At 39.9% G+C, this 19,475-nt stretch overlaps 1 protein-coding gene across 2 annotated transcripts in view; it reads left to right on the forward strand.

The window, feature by feature from the left end:
- LOC149191513 (Galactose oxidase/kelch repeat superfamily protein) overlaps positions 1 to 18,064 on the forward strand; it is a 464,035-nt gene extending 445,971 nt beyond the window's left edge. For both annotated transcript variants that reach the window (XM_089404308.1, XM_089404307.1), the window contains exons 17-18: positions 17,479 to 17,569; positions 17,670 to 18,064. In XM_089404308.1, coding sequence (XP_089260434.1) covers positions 17,479 to 17,569; positions 17,670 to 17,731 — 153 coding nt within the window. In that variant the 3' untranslated portion in view covers positions 17,732 to 18,064. The remainder of the gene's footprint in view (positions 1 to 17,478; positions 17,570 to 17,669) is intronic.
- The last annotated feature ends 1,411 nt before the right edge of the window (positions 18,065 to 19,475 follow it).

Genomic DNA, 19,475 nt, shown 5'->3' on the forward strand with positions numbered 1-19,475 from the left:
GCAGACATCATTGCAGCCAGCTCCATAACCTGTGTGTTTTCCCTTGCTGCCGTCCTCTCCCACGCGATTTCCTTCTCCGCTGACCTGCACACGCAACAGCCAAAACTAAAGGAAGATTTGATATGCGTAAGTTTTTCTCCATATGCGTAGGCAGAATTCGATTTTCAGTTTAACGATTTTAGGTTTGAATTATAAGTTTTAGTTTCATATAATAAAGAAATAAAATGCATTGTTTAGTTTGTTTCCTTTTTTTTCTTTTTAGATTTTGATTATAGTTTAGCTTAGGGATTGATTTTAGAATTAGATTTTCTTTAAAGTTTAGTTTTATTTCATAAAAAATAATAAAATTAAAAAAAATCAAAAAGATTTTATGGTTTTGTTTTCTGAGTTAAGGTTTAGTTCTTTTAGAGTTAGTTTTAGTTTTAGATTGGTTTAGTTTTGTTCAAATTTTGACTTTAAAAATAACAAAATAAATAAATATATTCAAAAAAATAAATAAATAAATAAATTTTTATAGAAAGTCCCAAAAAATTATAAAAGTTTTAATCATTAGTTTTGTTTTAGAGTTTTGTATAGTTACGTTTACATTAATTTTGTGTTTTTTTTTTTTTTTTTTATGAATCAAAAAATCATAAAAACTAAAAAAATATAAAAAAATAAAAATCATAAATGTTTGAAAAAATAAAAAGATTTTTGATTTGTTCAAATTCAGTTTAACTTCTGAATTTTTTAAGTTTTATTTAGTTTAGGACTTAGTTTTTTTTAGAGTTAGATATTTTTCTTTGTTCATTTTTTGTTTCATATATATATATAAAATCAAAAGGCTCCTTTTAAAATTTTAGATTAGATATTAGATTTAATTTAGTTTTATTGCATTTTTAGTTAAAAAAAAAAAAAAATGTTTTGAAAAAGCTTAATAAAAAAATTGAAAATTTCATTTTTGGCAATTTTTGCAGTGTTTATGTTCCATTTCTCTATAGCTAAATGCACTTAAATGTTTAGTTAAAGTTAGCTATGTGAGAGTCGTAACTGATCAGCATTTAAATTTTATGATCATTTAAAGCATTTAATTTTTCTTTAAGTTTAATTGCTGGATCACCGTTAAAGCATTGTGAATTTACTGGATATCTTGCATCGCTCGGGTTATTTGATGATAAATGATTGCTCTACATGGTTTATATTTCTGCAACATTTAGTAAATAATCATTTAATCATTAACTCTATAAGGCACTGGTCTATTAACTTAATAAAATCAAATAAGTGCTTGTTTCCCTCGTGTCTCCCAACCGAACTGGTCCCCAGTTGGTCATTCATTTATCCCATAGGTTCTACCCCCCTTAGCCGCGGGAGACAGGCTTAAACAGAGAGATCGAGGATCAGGGTGACAGCCCCCGGTCTGAGTGTTGTCGTGACAATCTGTGCGACAACACACCCATCATCGTTATGCTGCATCTCATCATGCTTCACCAATCATGATTGTACCCATCACTATATTGTTGCACTATGTTGAGCTCTTCATTGCACTATGCTGCACCCAAATGCATGTTGCAATACCTCATCATCCTATTGTTGCAATACCTCATCATCTTGTTGTTGTATGCATTCTCGTTGTTGCTATATGCCCATCATTACCATGCTATCCCATTGCTGCTCCAATGTCTAGCAACACTAATCTACACCATGCTGCACCATCTTACGCTGCACTGTACATCATGCTATGCTGCTCCAAGTCTGTATAGGATGAGGGCTGACTGCGTCAAAACTTTGACCCAACACACTACACAACTGCTGTTGCAATCCTGTTGTACTATTGTTCCTGGTTAGGGCATGTGCACGCTGCAACAATCCTTATCAACCCACACAAACACCGTCCAAATAACTGCGACCTAGTCAAGGTAAAGTGTTGCCTCCATATGCTGCTGTTATGGGCACATGACAGCCTCTCAAGCCTACACGCAGCCCTGTTTTGGAGTGGCTAGGCCTACGGCCTACCACAGATCTCTACGGCACCCTAACAACCCTCCAAAACAGTCATACCTTACCTCTTTCTGCCCTCACAGACCTGCATGTTCCCTTCTTCAAACTCGTCTTGGCTGTAGCATAGAACAAACCTCCACGCAGTCACCAAGAGGCTCCAATAGCCCTAAGACGCCCACGTTGTTGTACCTTCTTTGCTGGTTAGGGCATCCTTTAGACAACGAGTTAGGGAGCCTCTTTACTGCGGTTAAGGTATCTCTTTTCCAACGTCTAAGGGTTGTCTCGAACAACGTATAGATTAGGGCATCTAGGGTATGATAAGATTGCATTTAGGGACAGTTGTTAGGCCTCCTTCACTATGTTAGATCTCCCTTTGAACTGCGACCAAACCTTCACAAGACTTGTGGCTAGGGCATCCTTCTTTTACTACGAATAGGGTCTCTTTCTAGACCTGCATTTAGGGCTTCCTCCTCTTATACTTCTCTTCCACTAAAACCCAAAACAAGTGGAGAGAAATCAAGAGTGAAGTGTGTGCGCAAGTGACTATCAAGTCACCTCCTTTTATACTAAAACGTTGAGCACACATGGGGGTTATTTGGTTGCTGGCCAACCTTTGATGAATTGTCACATAACACGAATAAATTCATATCTCCATGAATACTTATCGGAATCGGATGATCTTTAGATCAATCCTACACCTCTTGATGGCAGGGAGCCAAGAAAAATATCAGCTGCCATAAATAAGATGAACCACATGGATTTTGGCCCTAGTTGCCAAGTTTGGCCCTAGTGGCCAATTTTAACACTCCCTCTCAACTAGGGAGAACTCCATCTGCTGATCCATCTGCCGATCCATCTGCCAGATTGTACTATCTCTGCCATCAGTACCCTGCACTGCTCTGCTGAACCATGAATAAGAAGAATTGATCGAGAATGTCTCGTACCATTCTCTATTGACCCAAAGTCAATCCCATATGAAGAGAGTGTGTCATACCACTCTTACTGATCCCAGATCAGTGCCAAAAGAGAGTGAGTTATGTCTCTCTTACTGACCCGAAGTCAGTTTCATTGATCCCAGAGCAATATCAAAAGAGTGTCTCAAACCACTCATACTTATCCCATATTAGTTCCAAAAGAGAGTGAGCTATATCACTCTTACCGACCCGAAGTTAGTTCCAATTGATCCCAGATCAATGTCAAAAGAGAGTGTCTCAAACCACTCGTACTGATCCCAGATCAGTTCTAAGAGAGAGTGAGCTATATCACTCTTACTGACCCGAAGTCAGTTCCAATTGATCCCAGTTCAATGTCGGTCATCCTAGCATAGGGAGTATGGTAAATACATGATGCGTCCTTCGGTACTACTATGGTCCATAACCCCATTTCCCTACTCATTGGCCAAATGAGAGGTACTTCCCATGAGTCCTAGACTGCATGAGTAGGATGCCTCGGCAGGAGAACCACTCATCCTGCCCACAAGTCGCCATGGGGTATCACAGGGGAAGGTTGAACCATTCACCCTGTACACAGTGCACCACTAGGGGGGGTGAGTCTCCCTGTGGTCGCTTGTTGCTCCAAGAATTACCCCAAGCCCCCTGGAGCTCCCAAAGCTCAATGCATGCATCATACACGATCCTCATAAGAGGGTCTCTCAACGACTCCAAGTCGTTCTCGAAAGTCACAAATTTGACCTTTCCCCGGGGCTTCGACAAAATCTCTGCAACCTGCACATCAGTCCCAATGCGATGGAGCCTTCTTGCTCATCGATGTACGATATCCCAGATAAAGTGGTACCTGATGTCAATATGCTTGGAGTGATCATAACACACGGGATTCCTCAATAGTCGAATGCCCCTTGTCACAGAAGATCACGGTGGTATCCATCATGTGTCAAATAGCTCACTAAAGAGCTTCCTCAACCAGGCAGTTTCACACGAGGTCATACTCGTAGCTATGTATTCAGTCTCAACAGTGCTTATAGCAGCCGACTTATGCTTCCTACTCATCACAATATTGAAGCAGAACCCAAAGAGAACTAGCACTCAGAAGTGCTCTTGCGATCCTCCACACTGCTTGCCCAGTTAGCATTCAAATAGTCATGCAGCTTCATATTTCCTGCAGTGTATCTCAATCCATGAGAGATTGTGCCCCAAAGATATCTCAAAAGATTCTTGGCACCAATCCAATGAGGCTCAACCATATATGAGCTCAACATGCGAACTACAAACATATATCCGGACGGGAGTTCACCAGGAACATCAATGCTAGAATGAGTTTATGAAACTCAAAGGCATTTCCCAAATCAGGTCCAGCATCCTTACCACATAACTTTTGAAAGTTAAGATCCATTGAGGTAGTCACAAGCTTGCAGTTCACCATTCCAAATCTGGAATCCAACTCCTTCTTACTTTTGCAAATGAGAGGGTTTGCACCTGTTAAAAGAGGTTGTCCTCATAAGGTGCCAGTATGAGAGATCTATCATCCACAACCTATGGTTTGGATCGGCTTCACTCCTAGTGGATCTCAACTTCATTAGACAGCTATCAATCCTCTCATATCAAGCTTGAGATGTTTTGCGTCATGCCATAGAGGGCTTTCTTCCACCTGCATACATGAGATTCCCGATCATGAATCTCAAACTCCTCAGGTTGTTCCAATCCTGTGGACCTGCTACATGAGGGGAATGGTCCCCTTGTAAGATTTTCCTTTGGTACATCTTAGACATGTACCTTCATGCTCTTCTTGAATTCAGGCATCCCTATCACCATCTGATTCACATCGGGTGGGGCCCCATGATAAGCAGACCTCCGCTGCTATAGATGAGATGTGTCAACTGACATGGTCCCCAATGGACCATCCTACAACTTGATACAAATTGCCAATCTTGAACTCAAGGAGAAAAGCGTCTTTGAAAATTCTATTTTCAAACACGTACCTTTCCATTGATGAATGCCACCATGAAACCTTTGACTTCCATTGCCGAAAAGGACACTAGGTTCTTCTTGCGATCAAGTACATAAAGAGATTCTATAAATGAATCGAGTTATCCTCATTCAATTGAGGGGTAACATTCCCTACACCCTTTCCGGTATAGGTGGCATTGACTCCAAGTATAATCCCATGATTGTTTCCATCTCTACCAAATTAGAGAGTGCGCCCTTCTATCTGATGACGTGCCTTGAAGCACTACAATAGTACAATCAATAAGCCAGATTCCCAAAGAGTTTGGAGGAGAGGACCAATATAATATAATGCTCTTTATCTTATCAAAAACAACATTTGATTCTTCATACATGGGGATCCTTGCTTTCTTTGAAGAGCTGGCCATTCCCTTGATGTCCTGCATTACCTGTGATTCCTCCGATCATTGAAGATGGCCCTAGAATGATTGTTTATCATCATCAAGTGATGTGTCCCTACCATTCGGACACCCCTTTGCATAATGGTTGAACTTATTAAAAACAAGGCATCTGCCTTTCTTTCCACCCTTAGATCCATACTTCCCATTGAAGTGATCTTTAGGTAGGCCATCAAAAGCTTCCGCTGCGTCATTCTGATAATATTTTCTGCTTCGAATTCACCCTTGGTGAATTTGAAGAGGGATGAGGAATCCATTGAGCCTTTTGTCCTTTCCCAAGGGCCAACTGTCTTTGGTGATTTCTCTTTCACTCTTGCTTGGACTTTGTCTTCACCTCAACTCTGATACCATGTTAATTTTAGGTATGTTCTATGCTTAGAGCAATTTATTTACATTTTCACAGTTAGCTCAATATCTTTTCCAGATTAGCAATCACATCAACATAATAGTATATTGCAGATAGAACATAAACATAAATCGCCGAAGACAAGCCAAGACAAGAGGACACAAGATGTGGCACTAGCTAGGGACAAACCCCAATGTGGGAAACCCTTGATCAATTCTTCTTATATGTTTTTCAATAGTTCAGCAAAGAGAGAGAGAGATAGTACATATACAACAGAAGTCAAAACTTTGACTTATCTAAATAAGAGCATAGATCGTCTCTAAGAAGATGATACATAAGGTAGCTGAACTCAGTTAAAGACATGATGCTTCAACCGATTCTCCAAGGTGACTCCATTACCATGTTGTACCTATCATTGTGTTGCACCTCATCATCATGTTGCACCTCACTGTGTTGCACCATGTTGCACCCATCATCACTATGCCGCATCTCATCATGCTTCACCAATCATGACTGTACCCATCATTGTACTGTTGCACTATGTTGAGCTCTTCATTGCACTATGTTGCACCCAAATGCATGCTGCAATACCTCATCATCCTAATTCTGCAATACCTCATCATCCTACTACTATATGCATTCTCGCTACTGCTATATGCCCATCATTACCATGCTATCCCATTGTTGCCTCAATGTCCAGCAACACTGATCTACACCATGCTGCACTGTACATCATGCTATGTTGCTCCAAGTTTGTATAGGATGAGGGTTGACTGCGTCAAAACTTTGACCCAACACACTACACAATCATTGTTGCAATATTGTTGTACTGTTGTTCCTGGTTAGGGCATGTGCACGCTGCAACAATCCTTGTCAACCCACACAAACAGCCTCCAAATAACTGCGGCCTAGTCAAGGTAAAGTGTTGCCTCCATATGTTGTTGTTTTGGGCACATGGCAGCCTCTCATGCCTACACGCAACCTTGTTTTGGAGTGGCTAGGCCTGTGGCCTACCACAGATCTCTACGGCACCCTAACAACCCTCCAAAATAGTCATATCTTACCTCTTTCTTCCCTCACAATCCTGCATGCTCCCTTCTTCAAACTCGGCTTGGCTGTAGCATAGAACAACCCTCCACACAATCACCAAGAGGCTCCAACAGCCCTAAAACACTCACGTTGTCCCTACCGTCTTTATTGGTTAGGGCATCCTTTAGACAGCGAGTTAAGGAGCCTCTTTACTGTGGTTAGGGTATCTCTTTTCCAGCGTCTAAGGGTTGTCTCGAACAATGTATAGATTAGGGCATCTAGGGTATGATAAGACTACGTTTAGGGACAGTTGTTAGGCCTCCTTCACTGTGTTAGATCTCCCTTTGAACTGCGGCCAAACCTTCACAAGACCTACGACTAAGGCATCCTTCTTTTACTGCGAATAGGGTCTCCTTATAGACTTGCATTTAGGGCTTCCTCCTCTTAGACTTCTCTTCCACTAAAACCCAAAACAAGTGGAGAGAAATCAAGAGTGAAGTGTGTGCACAAATGACTATCAAGTCACCTCCTTTTATACTAAAACGTTGAGCACACATGTGGGTTATTTGGTTGCTAGCCGACCTTGACGAATTATCCCATAACACAAATAAATTCATATCTCCATGAATACTTATTGGAATCAGATGATCTTCAGATCAATCCTACAACTCTCGATGAGAGGGATCCAAGAAAAATATCAGCTGCCATAAATAAGATGACCCACATGGAGTTTGGCCCTAGTTGCCAATTTCAACAGAGGTTGGTTCTCAAAAGTGTCTCGGCTTCTTCAATCAGTTACTCTCTCTCCAGAGTACCTTACACGTTAAGATCTTGCCTTGTTGCATTGTGCCATCTCTTACCTACAAGAAAGGCACTGAACCAGGCTGTTAGAGAGGATATCTACACTTACAGATTATACATTCAGGTCACTTGGACCTCTCCCCCAATGGGCTTGGGCTCAAAGATGTCCTTCTACTTAGAGCAATTTCTAGAGTTGCAATATGGCATTGTTGCGTACCCCCCACATACACATTGACATTAGATGCACTTACTCAAGATTCCTTTGGAATATCTCCGGGTTGGCTCCCATCGACTCAAGACAGAGTCAAATCACCATATACGACAATCTGAGAGGATTTGCCAGGTGTGCCACCTTCGAGAACCAAAGACATAAATGCACCTCATCTTTTGGTGTCCCCTATATTATGGGATCTGAGGACGTTATCATTGCCTTCATAGGGACTAAGGAGGCTCCCTCTCTATTTTCTTTTGATACCAGGAGCAAAGATACTTATCGCACTTCATCAGGGGGATTTTCAACCATAGATCTCTTCTTTTGCATGTCATGCACCAGTTTGGGAGGACTAGGCTGATTATCTCATACTTTCCAATTGATGTTCCGTATCAGGGCAACAAACAACAGGCAAAGTCCTAGAATGCACTTGCCAGTAGAATGGTGAGACCTCGAGTTTCTCCTTAACCTCCCCCTCTGGGAGTCCACCCATTCTCATTGAGGAAATATTAATGTGTTGGTCCATACATTAGGCTAGACATTCTTAGAGCATCAGAGAGATCAACTCCATACGGCTACAGAGTAGAGCACCTCATGTCAGACAGACTACCTTCTAGGTCCAAAGGAGCAACCAAAGATTCATTTAAAGCTTCCTTCTTTCGACCTCGAATTCTAGGACTATTCCTCGCTTGTACATCTCCCCCAAGGATCATACAACCAAGCTCTCCAAGGGGTTTAGGACTTCAATAGCAAGCCAGTGACCACTTTAACACCCATGCCCTTGGCCATTAGACTCAAGAAACTCATGTAATGTTTTGTATCACTGTCTCTTTGTTATAGTTTTATGCTCTTATGTTTTGATGATATTCTTATGTAGGTTTCTTTCTTTCTTTGTATTATTTTTAGCACTTTCTTGGAGATGCACTTGTACTCCCACATTGTATTCACACAAGTACTCTTCACTCCCATTGACCTACTTTTGTGGTCACTTATCAGACATTAATATGATTATCTTATCTATCTATGGATAACTACATATAGAGTAGAAGGTTATGTAATGTTTTGTGAAGTATTTTCATTGTATTTTGAACATTGCTCTTGGAGGTTTCTATTGAAGTTGTAACTAGTGTCGGCCTTCATAATGTAATGTAAATCTATCTATTTATTATCTTCATTATTATATTTTATATTGGTCAAAGCATGTTCTTCATGCTTATAGACTCAAAGTCAAAAAGAATTTATTATGATCCAAAGAAAAATGTATTTGAGTCATGTCCCATTTGGACATTTGTAAGAAAAAGATAAATGATTTTTATGTTGAGTCATTAGTCCACAAAATGTCAAGTCGTCCCTCCTTGGAACAAGTCAGCCTAGCCCTCCAGAGTGGAACCCATTCGACCCTCTTGGAAAACTATATATAGGAGGTAGTTCAACTCATTTTGGAGATCATCCATTAACACAACAAGAAGTACATCTGAACCATACGTTTTCTTTTCCATGTTAGTATGCTTGCTTTTCCTCTTTATAACTAACCTCAAAATTTTCAAATTCATCCAACTTATTAAGAAAGCGAATCCCCTGTTTTTCATCATCAAAAACCTACCAATGCTCCATATTGTCAGGTACGGAAGGTCTAAAATTAAACTCCATTTTAATCTTATACTTCAACAATTCATCAGATAACTACAAAGTAGATGTTGCTACAACAAGCTCATCAACCAAGTTATTATTTTCTCTAGGGATAGCTTCCAGATCAAGAGCATCAAAACGTTCCATAGTATCGCATACAACATTTCGATAGTTCCTTAATCTTTGGTTTTTACATGTAAACTTATTCTTAATTTGCATGATAACCAAATCAGAATCTCCCTTGATAGTAAGCAATTTAGCCTTCAAATCTTTTGCCAATTCAAGACCCAACAATAGAGCTTCATACTTGGCAACATTGTTGGTTGCTCCAAACTCCAATCTATAGGCAAATTTGAAAATGTGACTAAAGGGAGACTTTAATACGATTCCAGCACCTTTACCATGCCTAGAAGTTGCACCATCGAAATACATATACCATACATTATTCTTTAAATCTCCCATCTTCTAATCAACCTTAACCTCTAGGGGAATTATAGTGTTAGACGGAATGGCATAATTCTCGAGGTTAGGTTGTTCCTTTATTATTTCATTATTGGGACTCTTAGGATCTTCAACATGGAATCTACTCTCAAGCTCTCTGTTAAGTCTAACAAATCGATCACCTCTAGGAGAAGGAATCATACCATATGACCAATTCATCTGAATACTCCCGCCTAGATCAGAGGCACATTTCCTAAACAACAACACGCCCCAAGCATCAGGAACATCAACTACAACTATGTCCATTACAATCATTATGTCAGGGTAAACTAATAAATGAACTTTTAAATCCTTAATCAACCCATGAACTTCAATATTCTTAGAATCCATGGCAAAATGTTGTAGTAAGGTCTAGAAATTCTTAAGTTAAGCTGCTCCATGACTGTCTTGGTCATAACACAAGCTGAGGCACCAGAATCCAACATGCAATTATACAATCTATAACCATTAACTAGCAAAGTAATAAAAAATGGTTGATGATCTTTGTTATCTGAATCCATACTCTGCAAATAGATGGTGGCATCTTGATAGACAGTCTCAGGAACCTTCTGTTGAGAAACATTCACACAAGGAGCTTCAATGGCTTTTAATAACTTAGCCTTTTGGGAAGGAATCTTCAATATCTCGGTGACGGGAACCCAAATTTTTGGATTATTAAACCAACTCCCAAATCAGCATCCAATCCAGAGCTTGAACCAGGGTTAAAACTTCAAGGGGAAAATTGATTTCCACTTTGATCCTTATCCCTTATTTGATAAGTGAAACCCTTATCTTTTGCAATTTCCAAGACTTGATCTAGAAAAGGCTTTTCACCAAATAATTCCACCATCAAATCCTTTTCATGATCAAAATTATTTATACTAAAGGAAGATGTGGAAGGCTTGACCTCTTGACTATTTTCCTTAACTTCCATCCAATCTTCCATAGATAATGAAAACTCCTTGCCAACCACATTTATTTGATTACTTGTCCCAAACATCCCACTATCCATTATTCTCTTAATAGTGGGGCAAGTAGCTTCTTCATGAAGAGCATCACAGGCCCTACAATACGGAGGAGTTTCATCCACGATATTAGCAGATGCAAGAGGATTTGGAGGTCTATGCTCATTAGAGGTCTATACTTAATTCCTAAAACTAGATTGTAAAAAAGCTATTTTGACCAAAACATGAAAAATAAATAAGTAATGTTATATCTTGAAGTCACATGATTTGATTTCAAATGTCAAGGACATCAGAATGAAATGCCATTTTGAATTAACATGTGGATGATATACAACAAAATGGCATGTTAATGTCTAATTGACACTATGTTAATTTTAGGTATGTTCTATGCTAGAGCAATTTATTTAAATTCTTTTCCGGATTAGCAATCACATCAGCTTAAAGTAAACTATAAATAGAACATAAATATAAATCGCAGAAGACAAGCCAAGACAAGAGGACACAAGATGTGGCTCCAGCCAGGGACAAACCCCACAATGTGGGGAAACCCTTGATCAATTCTTCTTTTGTGTTCTTCAAAGTTCAGCAGAGAAAGTGAGAGAGATAGTACATTTACAATAGAAGTCAATCACTTTGACTTTTGATATCAGCATGAGATAAGTTGAAGACATATTGCTTCAACTGATTCTCTAAGGTGACTCGTTCACCTATCATAGTGCTGCATCTTGTCTATTTGCTGCACATTACCGTGTGACACCTTGATGTACTGTCACATGTGTTGAACGTTGATGACTGAACTGCTCTCATCTTCATGCTGCTCATCATGATACATCTTCCATGGTCTTATTCATCATCAAGCTGCCCATGCTCATGATCTCATTCATCATTATGTTGCCCATGCTCATATCATCATGCATCATTATGCTGCCCATGCTCATATCATCATGCTGCTTATTATGTTGCCCATGATCTCATACATCATGCTGCCTTCCTTCGGAGATAGATGCTCCGGCTGTTTCGGCAGTTCCCGGTAGTTCCAGCTTTTCCAGCAATTCCGGCTTTTCCGGCAGTTCTAACAGTTCCGGCATTTCCGGCTTTTCTGGCTTTTCCGGCTTTTCCGACGTTTCTAGCTTTTCCGGCTTTTCTGGCTTTTCTAGATTTTCCGGCTTTTCCGTCTGTTCCGGCTATTCTGGTTTTTCTGGCTTTTCCAACTTTTCTGGCTATTCTGGTTTTTCCGTCTTTCCCGGCTTTTCCAGCTTTTCTGGCAGTTCCGGCTTTTCCGACTTTTCCGACTTTTCCTTAGGATCTCTCCTCCTACTAAAACCCAAAGACAAGTAGAGAGAGGAAGAAATCCAAGTGTGTGTAGAAATGACTTGAAGTCCTCTTCTATTTATACTAAAACGTAGAGGTTGAATAGACATCACTGTTGGGCTTCTGAGCGTACATAAGTTGCTGGCCGACTTAACAATTTGTCCATAACATAAATAAATTCATAACTTCATAAATACTTATCGAAATCGGATGATCTTTAGATCAATCCTACACCTCTCAATGAGAGGGATCCAATAAAAATATCAGCTACCATAAATAATATGACCCTCATGGAGTTTGGCCCTAGTTACCAATTTTAACACTCCCTCTCAACTAGGGAGAACTCCATCCGTTGATCCATATGTCCAACTGTACTATATCTGCCATTAGTGCCCTGCACTGCTCTGCTCAGCTCTACTTTGCTCAGCTCTACTGGCTCAGCTCTGCTGGCTCTACTCAGCTCTACTCAGCTCTGCTGGCTCTGTTGGCTCTGCTAGCTCTGCTTAGCTCTGTTGGCTCTACTTTGCTCAACTTAGCTCTGCTGAACCATGAAGAAGAAGAATTGATCGAGAATGTGTCATACCATTCTCCATTAATCCGAAGTCAGTCTCAGAGTGTGTACCACTGGTCCCAGACCAGTCCTCAACCGACCCGAAGTCAGTGTCATAGTAGGTACAACTCCTACCACTTGTTCCAGACCAGTACTCCACTGACTCGAAGTCAGTCTCAGAGTATGTACCACTGGTCCCAGACCAGTCCTCAACCGACCCGAAGTCAGTGTCATAGTAGGTACAACTCCTACCGCTGGTCCCAAACCAGTACTCATTGATCCCAGATCAATGAAGGTCATCCTAGCATAGGGAGTACAGTAGATACAGCGATGCGTCCATCGGTACTACTATGGTCCCTATCCTCATTTCCCTACTTATTGATCAGACGAGAGATGCTTCCCATGAGTCCCAAACTGCATGGGTAGGATGCCTCGACAGGAGAACTTAATCAATCCTGTCCTCACAGGAGAACTAATCATCCTGCTACACAATCGCCATGGAGAACACATCATCCAGGCCTCACAGGAGAACTAATCATCCTGCTACACAATCGTCATGGAGAACACATCATCCAGACCTCACAGGAGAATTAATCATCCTGCTACACAATCGTCATGGAGAACACATCATCCAGACCTCACAGGAGAATTAATCATCCTGCTACACAGGAGAGTGAATCATCCTGTTCACAGGAGAGCGAATCATCCTGTCCCACAAGAGAGCAAATCATCTTGTCCCACAAGAGAGCGAATCATCCTGTCCACAAGAGAGCAAATCATCTTGTCCCACAAGAGAGCGAATCATCCTGTCCACAGGAGAGCGAATCATCCTGTCCCAGTGCACACCACCAGGGGAGGGTGAGTCACCCTGTGGTCGTATGTTGCTCCAGTAAGAACCGCAAGCCCCCAGAGCTCCCAGAGCTCAATGTATGCAACATGCAGGACCCTTTTACAAGGGTCTCTCGACGACTCCAAGTCGTTCGAGAAAATCACAAATTTGATCTTTCCCCAGGGCTCTGACAAAGTGTAGCAACTTGTACATCATCTCAGTGCGATGGAGCCTCCTTGCTCATCGACTTACCATATCCCAGATAAGGCAGTATCTAATGTCTATCTGCTGGAGCAATCATTGAATACGGGATTCCTCAATAATCGAATCCCACCTCTGGTTGTCACAAAGAATAATAGCGGTATTCATCATGTGTACTCACTGAAGAGTTTCCACAACCAAGCAACTTCATACGAGGTCATACTCGTAGTTATGTATCAGGTCTCGACGGTACTTATAACAACCGATTTCTGCTTCCTGCTCATCCATGATATCGAAGCAGAATCCAAAGCACTAAGAAGTGCTCTAGTGATCCTCCACAACTGCTTGCCCAGTCAGCATTCGAATAATCAGGCAGTTTTCATATTTCCGGCAGTGTATCTCAATCCATGAGAGATTGTGCCCCGAAGATATCTCAGAGGATTCTTGGCACCAATCCAGTGAGGCTCAACCAAATATGAGCTCACCATGCTAACTGCAAAACATATATCCGGACGGAAGTTCACCAAGAACATCAACGTGATTGAGTTTATGAAACTCAGAGGCATTTCCCAAATCTGGTCCGACATCACTACCATATAACTTGTGAAAGTTAATATCCTCGAGGTAGTCACAGGCTTGCAGGTTATCATTCCACATTCGAAATCCAACTCCCTCTTAGTTCTACAAATGAGAAGGTTTGCAACTGTCAAAAATAGGTCGTCCTTATGAGGTGCTAGTATGAGAGGTCTATCATCCACAACCTTCAGGTAATGGTTTGGATTGGTTTCACTCCTAGTGAATCTCAGCTTCATCAAATAGCTATCAATCCTCTCATACTACGCCCGAGGTGTTTTGCTTCAAGCCATAGAGTGCTTTCTTCCCCCTGTATACATGAGATTCCCATTCATGAATCTCAAACTCCACGAGTTGTTCCAAACCTGTGGACCTGCTACATGAGGGGAATGGTCCCCTTGTAAGATTTTCCTTCAGTACATCTCAGACATGTACCTTCATGCTCTTTTTGAATTCAGGAATCCCGGTCACCATCTGACTCACAGACCTCCGGTGCTGAGTCAATGGACATGGTCCCTAGTGGACTTGACACAACCCTGAACTCTAAAACATCTTGAAAAAAATCTATTTTCAAACACGTACCTTTCCATCGATGAGTGCCACCTTGAAACCTTAAAATTCCATTTCCGAGATGGACACCAGGTTCTTCTTGCGATCAAGTACATAAAAGAGATTCTAGGGTTCCTTGCTTTCTTTGAAGAGTTGACCATTTCCTTGATGACCTACATTACTTATCATTCCTCTGATCATTGAAGATGTCCCTGGAATGATTGTTATCTTCATCAAGAGATGTGTCTCTTCTATTCGGACACTCCTTTGTATGATGGCTAAACTTATTGCAACCAAGGCATCTGCCTTTCCTTCCACCCTTAGATCTGAGCTTCCCAATGAAGTGATCTTCCGTTGTGCCATTTTGATAATATTCTCTGCTTCCACTTCACCCTTAGCGAACTTAGAAGAGAGTTGTGGAACTCATTGATCCTTTTGTCTTGTCCCTATTGTCTTTGGTGATTGCTCTTTCACTCTTGCTTGGGCACTGTCTTCACCTCAGCCCTGTTACTATGTGAATTTTAGGTATGTTCTATGCTAGAACAATTTATTTAAATTCTTTTCCAGATTAGCAATCACATCAGCATAAAGTAAACTGCAGATAGAACATAAATATAAATCGCATAAGACAAGCCAAGACAAGAGGACACAAAATGTGGCGCCAGCCAGGGACAAACTCCACAATGTGGGGAACCCTTGATCAATTCTTCTTTTATGTTTTTCAAAGTTCAACAGAGAAAGTGAGAGAGATAGTACATTTACAATAGAAGTCAATCACTTTGACTTTTGATATCGGCATGAGATCAGTGGAAGACATATTGCTTCAATTGATTCTCTAAGGTGACTCGCTCACCTATCATAGTGCTACATCTCGTCTATTTGCTACATATTACCGTGTGACACTTTGTTGTACTGTCACATGTGTTGAACCTTGATGACTGAACTGCTCTCATCTTCATGATGATCATCATGCTGCATCTTCCATGGTCTTATTCATCATCAAGTTGCCCATGCTCATGATCTCATTCATCATTATGCTGCCCATGCTCATATCATCATGCATCATTATGTTGCCCATGCTAATATCATCATGTTGCTTATCATGCTGCCCATGATCTCATACATCATGTTGCCTTCCTTCGGAGACAGATGCTCCGACTGTTTCGGCAGTTCTCGGTAGTTCCGGCGTTTCTGGCAATTCCAGCTTTTCCGGCAGTTCGGACAGTTCCAACATTTCCAGCTTTTTCGGTTTTTCTAGCTTTTCCCGCAATTCTGGTTTTTCCGGAAGTTCCAGCTTTTTCGGCTTTTCCGGCAGTTCCAGATTTTCCGGCTTTTCCGGCTTTTCTGACTTTTCCGGCAGTTCCAACTTCTCCGGCTTTTCCGGCTTCTCCTGCTTTTCCAACGTTTCCTTAGGATCTCTCCTCCTACTAAAACCCAAAGACAATTAGAGAGAGGAAGAGATCCAAGTGTGTAGAAATGACTTGAAGTCCTCTTCTATTTATACTAAAACGTAGAGGTTGAATAGACATGACTGTTGGGCTTCTGAGCGTATATATGTTGTTGGCCAACTTAACAATTTGTCCATAACATAAATAAATTCATAACTTCATAAATACTTATCAAAATCGGATGATCTTTAGATCAGTCCTACACCTCTCAATGAGAGGGATCCAATAAAAATATCAGCTACCATAAATAATATGACCCACATGGAGTTTGGCCCTAGTTGCCAATTTTAACACACTAATCTGAGCATCTATAGATATCTTTTAATAATAAAAGTGATTAACCTATACATGTAGGATATAGCATATACTAAGAAATAAGACTACACATCCAATGTCCTACTCCTAGGAATATAATATAGCCCTTCCATCCACCAACCCCACCACACTTCCAACTGTAATCAACCATTCCCCAATTCTATGTGGATAACATTAGGTTCAAATTAGTTTCCCTCAATAATTGCCTAGAGATTTCAGCCAATTATGCATACCTACACCTGATCCCCTTAGTCAATTCGAACCCTCCAGTTTTTATCTTCCAGCAAAAGCTATATGCATTTCCTTAGGTTGTAATGGCATTTATTTGCTATGGATTCAAGCTCCCAAGTACAGGATTAGTCTGCATCCATCATAATGGGATATCTTTGGGAACCAGAACATAAGAATAACCAATCATTGTTTGAACAATCCATGAATTTTCTTGGTCCTCTTGATTTCACAAGACACATTTTTATACTTGTCAACAACTTTATAAGGGATTGTAAAACAGGTCTCTTTTAATTTAGTAAAGGGCTTGTTAAGGTGAAGGACCCAATAGTAGATTTTTAGTGTAGGGATATCATTTAATTTACCATTCCATTAACCGTAAAATATGGCCAGAAAGAAGCTGCTCATATTTGTGGTGTCGACTCTTTAAATATATATTATGATCATGTCATGGTCAAATTGGTTTGTCCTTTACAAAAATTGCTTGTTCTCTCTATGAATTCAAATGTTTCCTGCCCATTTTCCATTGGGAAATTTCAGATGAGCCATACCACTTTGTATATCAAAGCATGGCTAGGAGGACTACCGTTATGCATGTGGCTTAGTTTTTGAGTAAGAATTTGCATTTTATAATCACAAGGCCAACTTGTTCTTATTTATACATGCTCTCTTTTGCAGTTGCGGATGAGTGATATCCCAGATCTTTTGAGCGAGTATAAACAACTACTATACTTGTCATCAGTAACCACTTCAACAGAGCCTGAGCAAGGTTTTGACATGGGTCTATTGTGAATCAGGAAGAGAGAACAGATTTAAACTTTAATTGAACTTCTGAAAAATGATGCTAACATTGCATGTATTTTTTGTAGGGAATCATATTCAATTATTAGGTGATTGCTATAAATTCGTGTCGCAAATTTCAGTGACATAATAGGACTAGTAGAAAATGCATTGTTGCGTTTTTGACACGAGGGATGCACTAAAATATCATGAAGAATGATATATTATGTAATATGAAGAACTACAAGGAGTGCTTTAGTAAACAAAGAGTGGAGTATTGATCTAGAATTGTCACGTTTTAGAAACTACGGAGGGCCAGATGGCACTCCCTGTATTTAGAGTTCGAAGTTTGTTCAAGAAACCAGGTAAAGTATAATCCTTGTGTGTTTCCTTATCCTTCGATACAAATATATGAAAGTGAATATTTTTTACGCACAATGGCTGGATTGAAATAATATTAAGTGAATAATATTATTGTTGAATATTCTTTATGTTACTGTAAGACCAGTTTCAAACTTTAAAATGAATGTTATGCTAACGACACATTTCATAATGTTGGCAATCCTTAATTTATTGTGGTTCTCATGTATCTATCTTTATCTTGAACAAGAATTGGCTCTCGTTCACAGTTTCCCTAATAGTTTGATATATTGCTCTATTTCCCTATGCCGCAACTAGGATCGAATGTACACTCCATTTTTTATTTTGATTGTAAACAAAGTTTTAGTTAATTGGTAATCCCATCTCCAACATTCATGCATCATATAATGATGCAACTATGGTTCACTAATGCATTGTGCAAGGTTGATTAACAGTTCCCAGTGTGTCATGATCATCGTATTTTCTTTAGTAGTTCAAATGGTTGAAACACAAGAATGCAAGATAATAATGTTCTTCTCATGAGCCAGATAAATAAAAAACGAATGGAATTGAAAGGGTGAAGAGGCAAAATCTGATTGTATAGGGCTTAACCCTAGTTGATTGCAATGGTGGCTAGGATTTTTGAAGCCCCCCTCACCTCTTTCAACCTTAATCTCTATGGGACAATTTTTGGCATAATTAACAAAATGGCTTTATAATGTACATCAATGTATTAGTCCATTACAAAACAGCATCATCAAAAGCAGCAACAACAATAATTACCAAAGTCCATAACCTTTCACGCATATCATCAATGAATAATATATACTATCATGAGAGGTTTTGTAAATCATCACATTCATCATTTCAATTATATATTTTACCATGTTCTTTCCCTTTTGAAATTTGGATGGGATGCTTTTATACTTATTAAATAAGTGTTCTCATAGTAGTGAATTATTGTTGCTTCTAGGCAACGCTTCATTGACTATGTTTGAGACTCATTGGCTTATGGCCATATTTTTCCTATTTGGTTGTGGCATGAAACCAACTTGGCTTTTCACCAAATTTCTTTTTGTAAATATATATATATATATATATATATATAAAATAAACATCCCATTGAAAACAATTAAGAAGCAACATCTCGATATTGAGAAAATGCAAAAGCAAGGAAATATTGTGGAATCGTCATAAGAAAAATATGATGGAGGAATAGGGCCCTCTTTCATAACAGCAAGGAAAATTATAGCTCTGTTTATGAATCCATTCTCTCCCAATACTACCCCTGCCATTCCTCCATTATTCTCCAGAGATTTGGAAAGATGATGGCAAAAAATACGGATCCCATGGGCGTTCCTCGTGCTTATTTTGATGGGGCGGCTCAAAATGGTTGTTGTGCATGTGGTGTCTTTATTATCCCATTGGAGGACCAACATATCGACATTTTTTGGCATGGTGGTAAAGGGTCAAATAACAAAGCAGAGGCAATGGCATTCGCTGGTCTCTTAATGATTTTGTGACTATCTAAACAT

The sequence above is a fragment of the Pinus tabuliformis genome, chromosome 2_2, assembly GCF_031772625.1.
Source record: "Pinus tabuliformis cultivar Carrire ecotype Pingquan chromosome 2_2, CPIR1, whole genome shotgun sequence".
NCBI lineage: Eukaryota > Viridiplantae > Streptophyta > Pinopsida > Pinales > Pinaceae > Pinus > Pinus tabuliformis.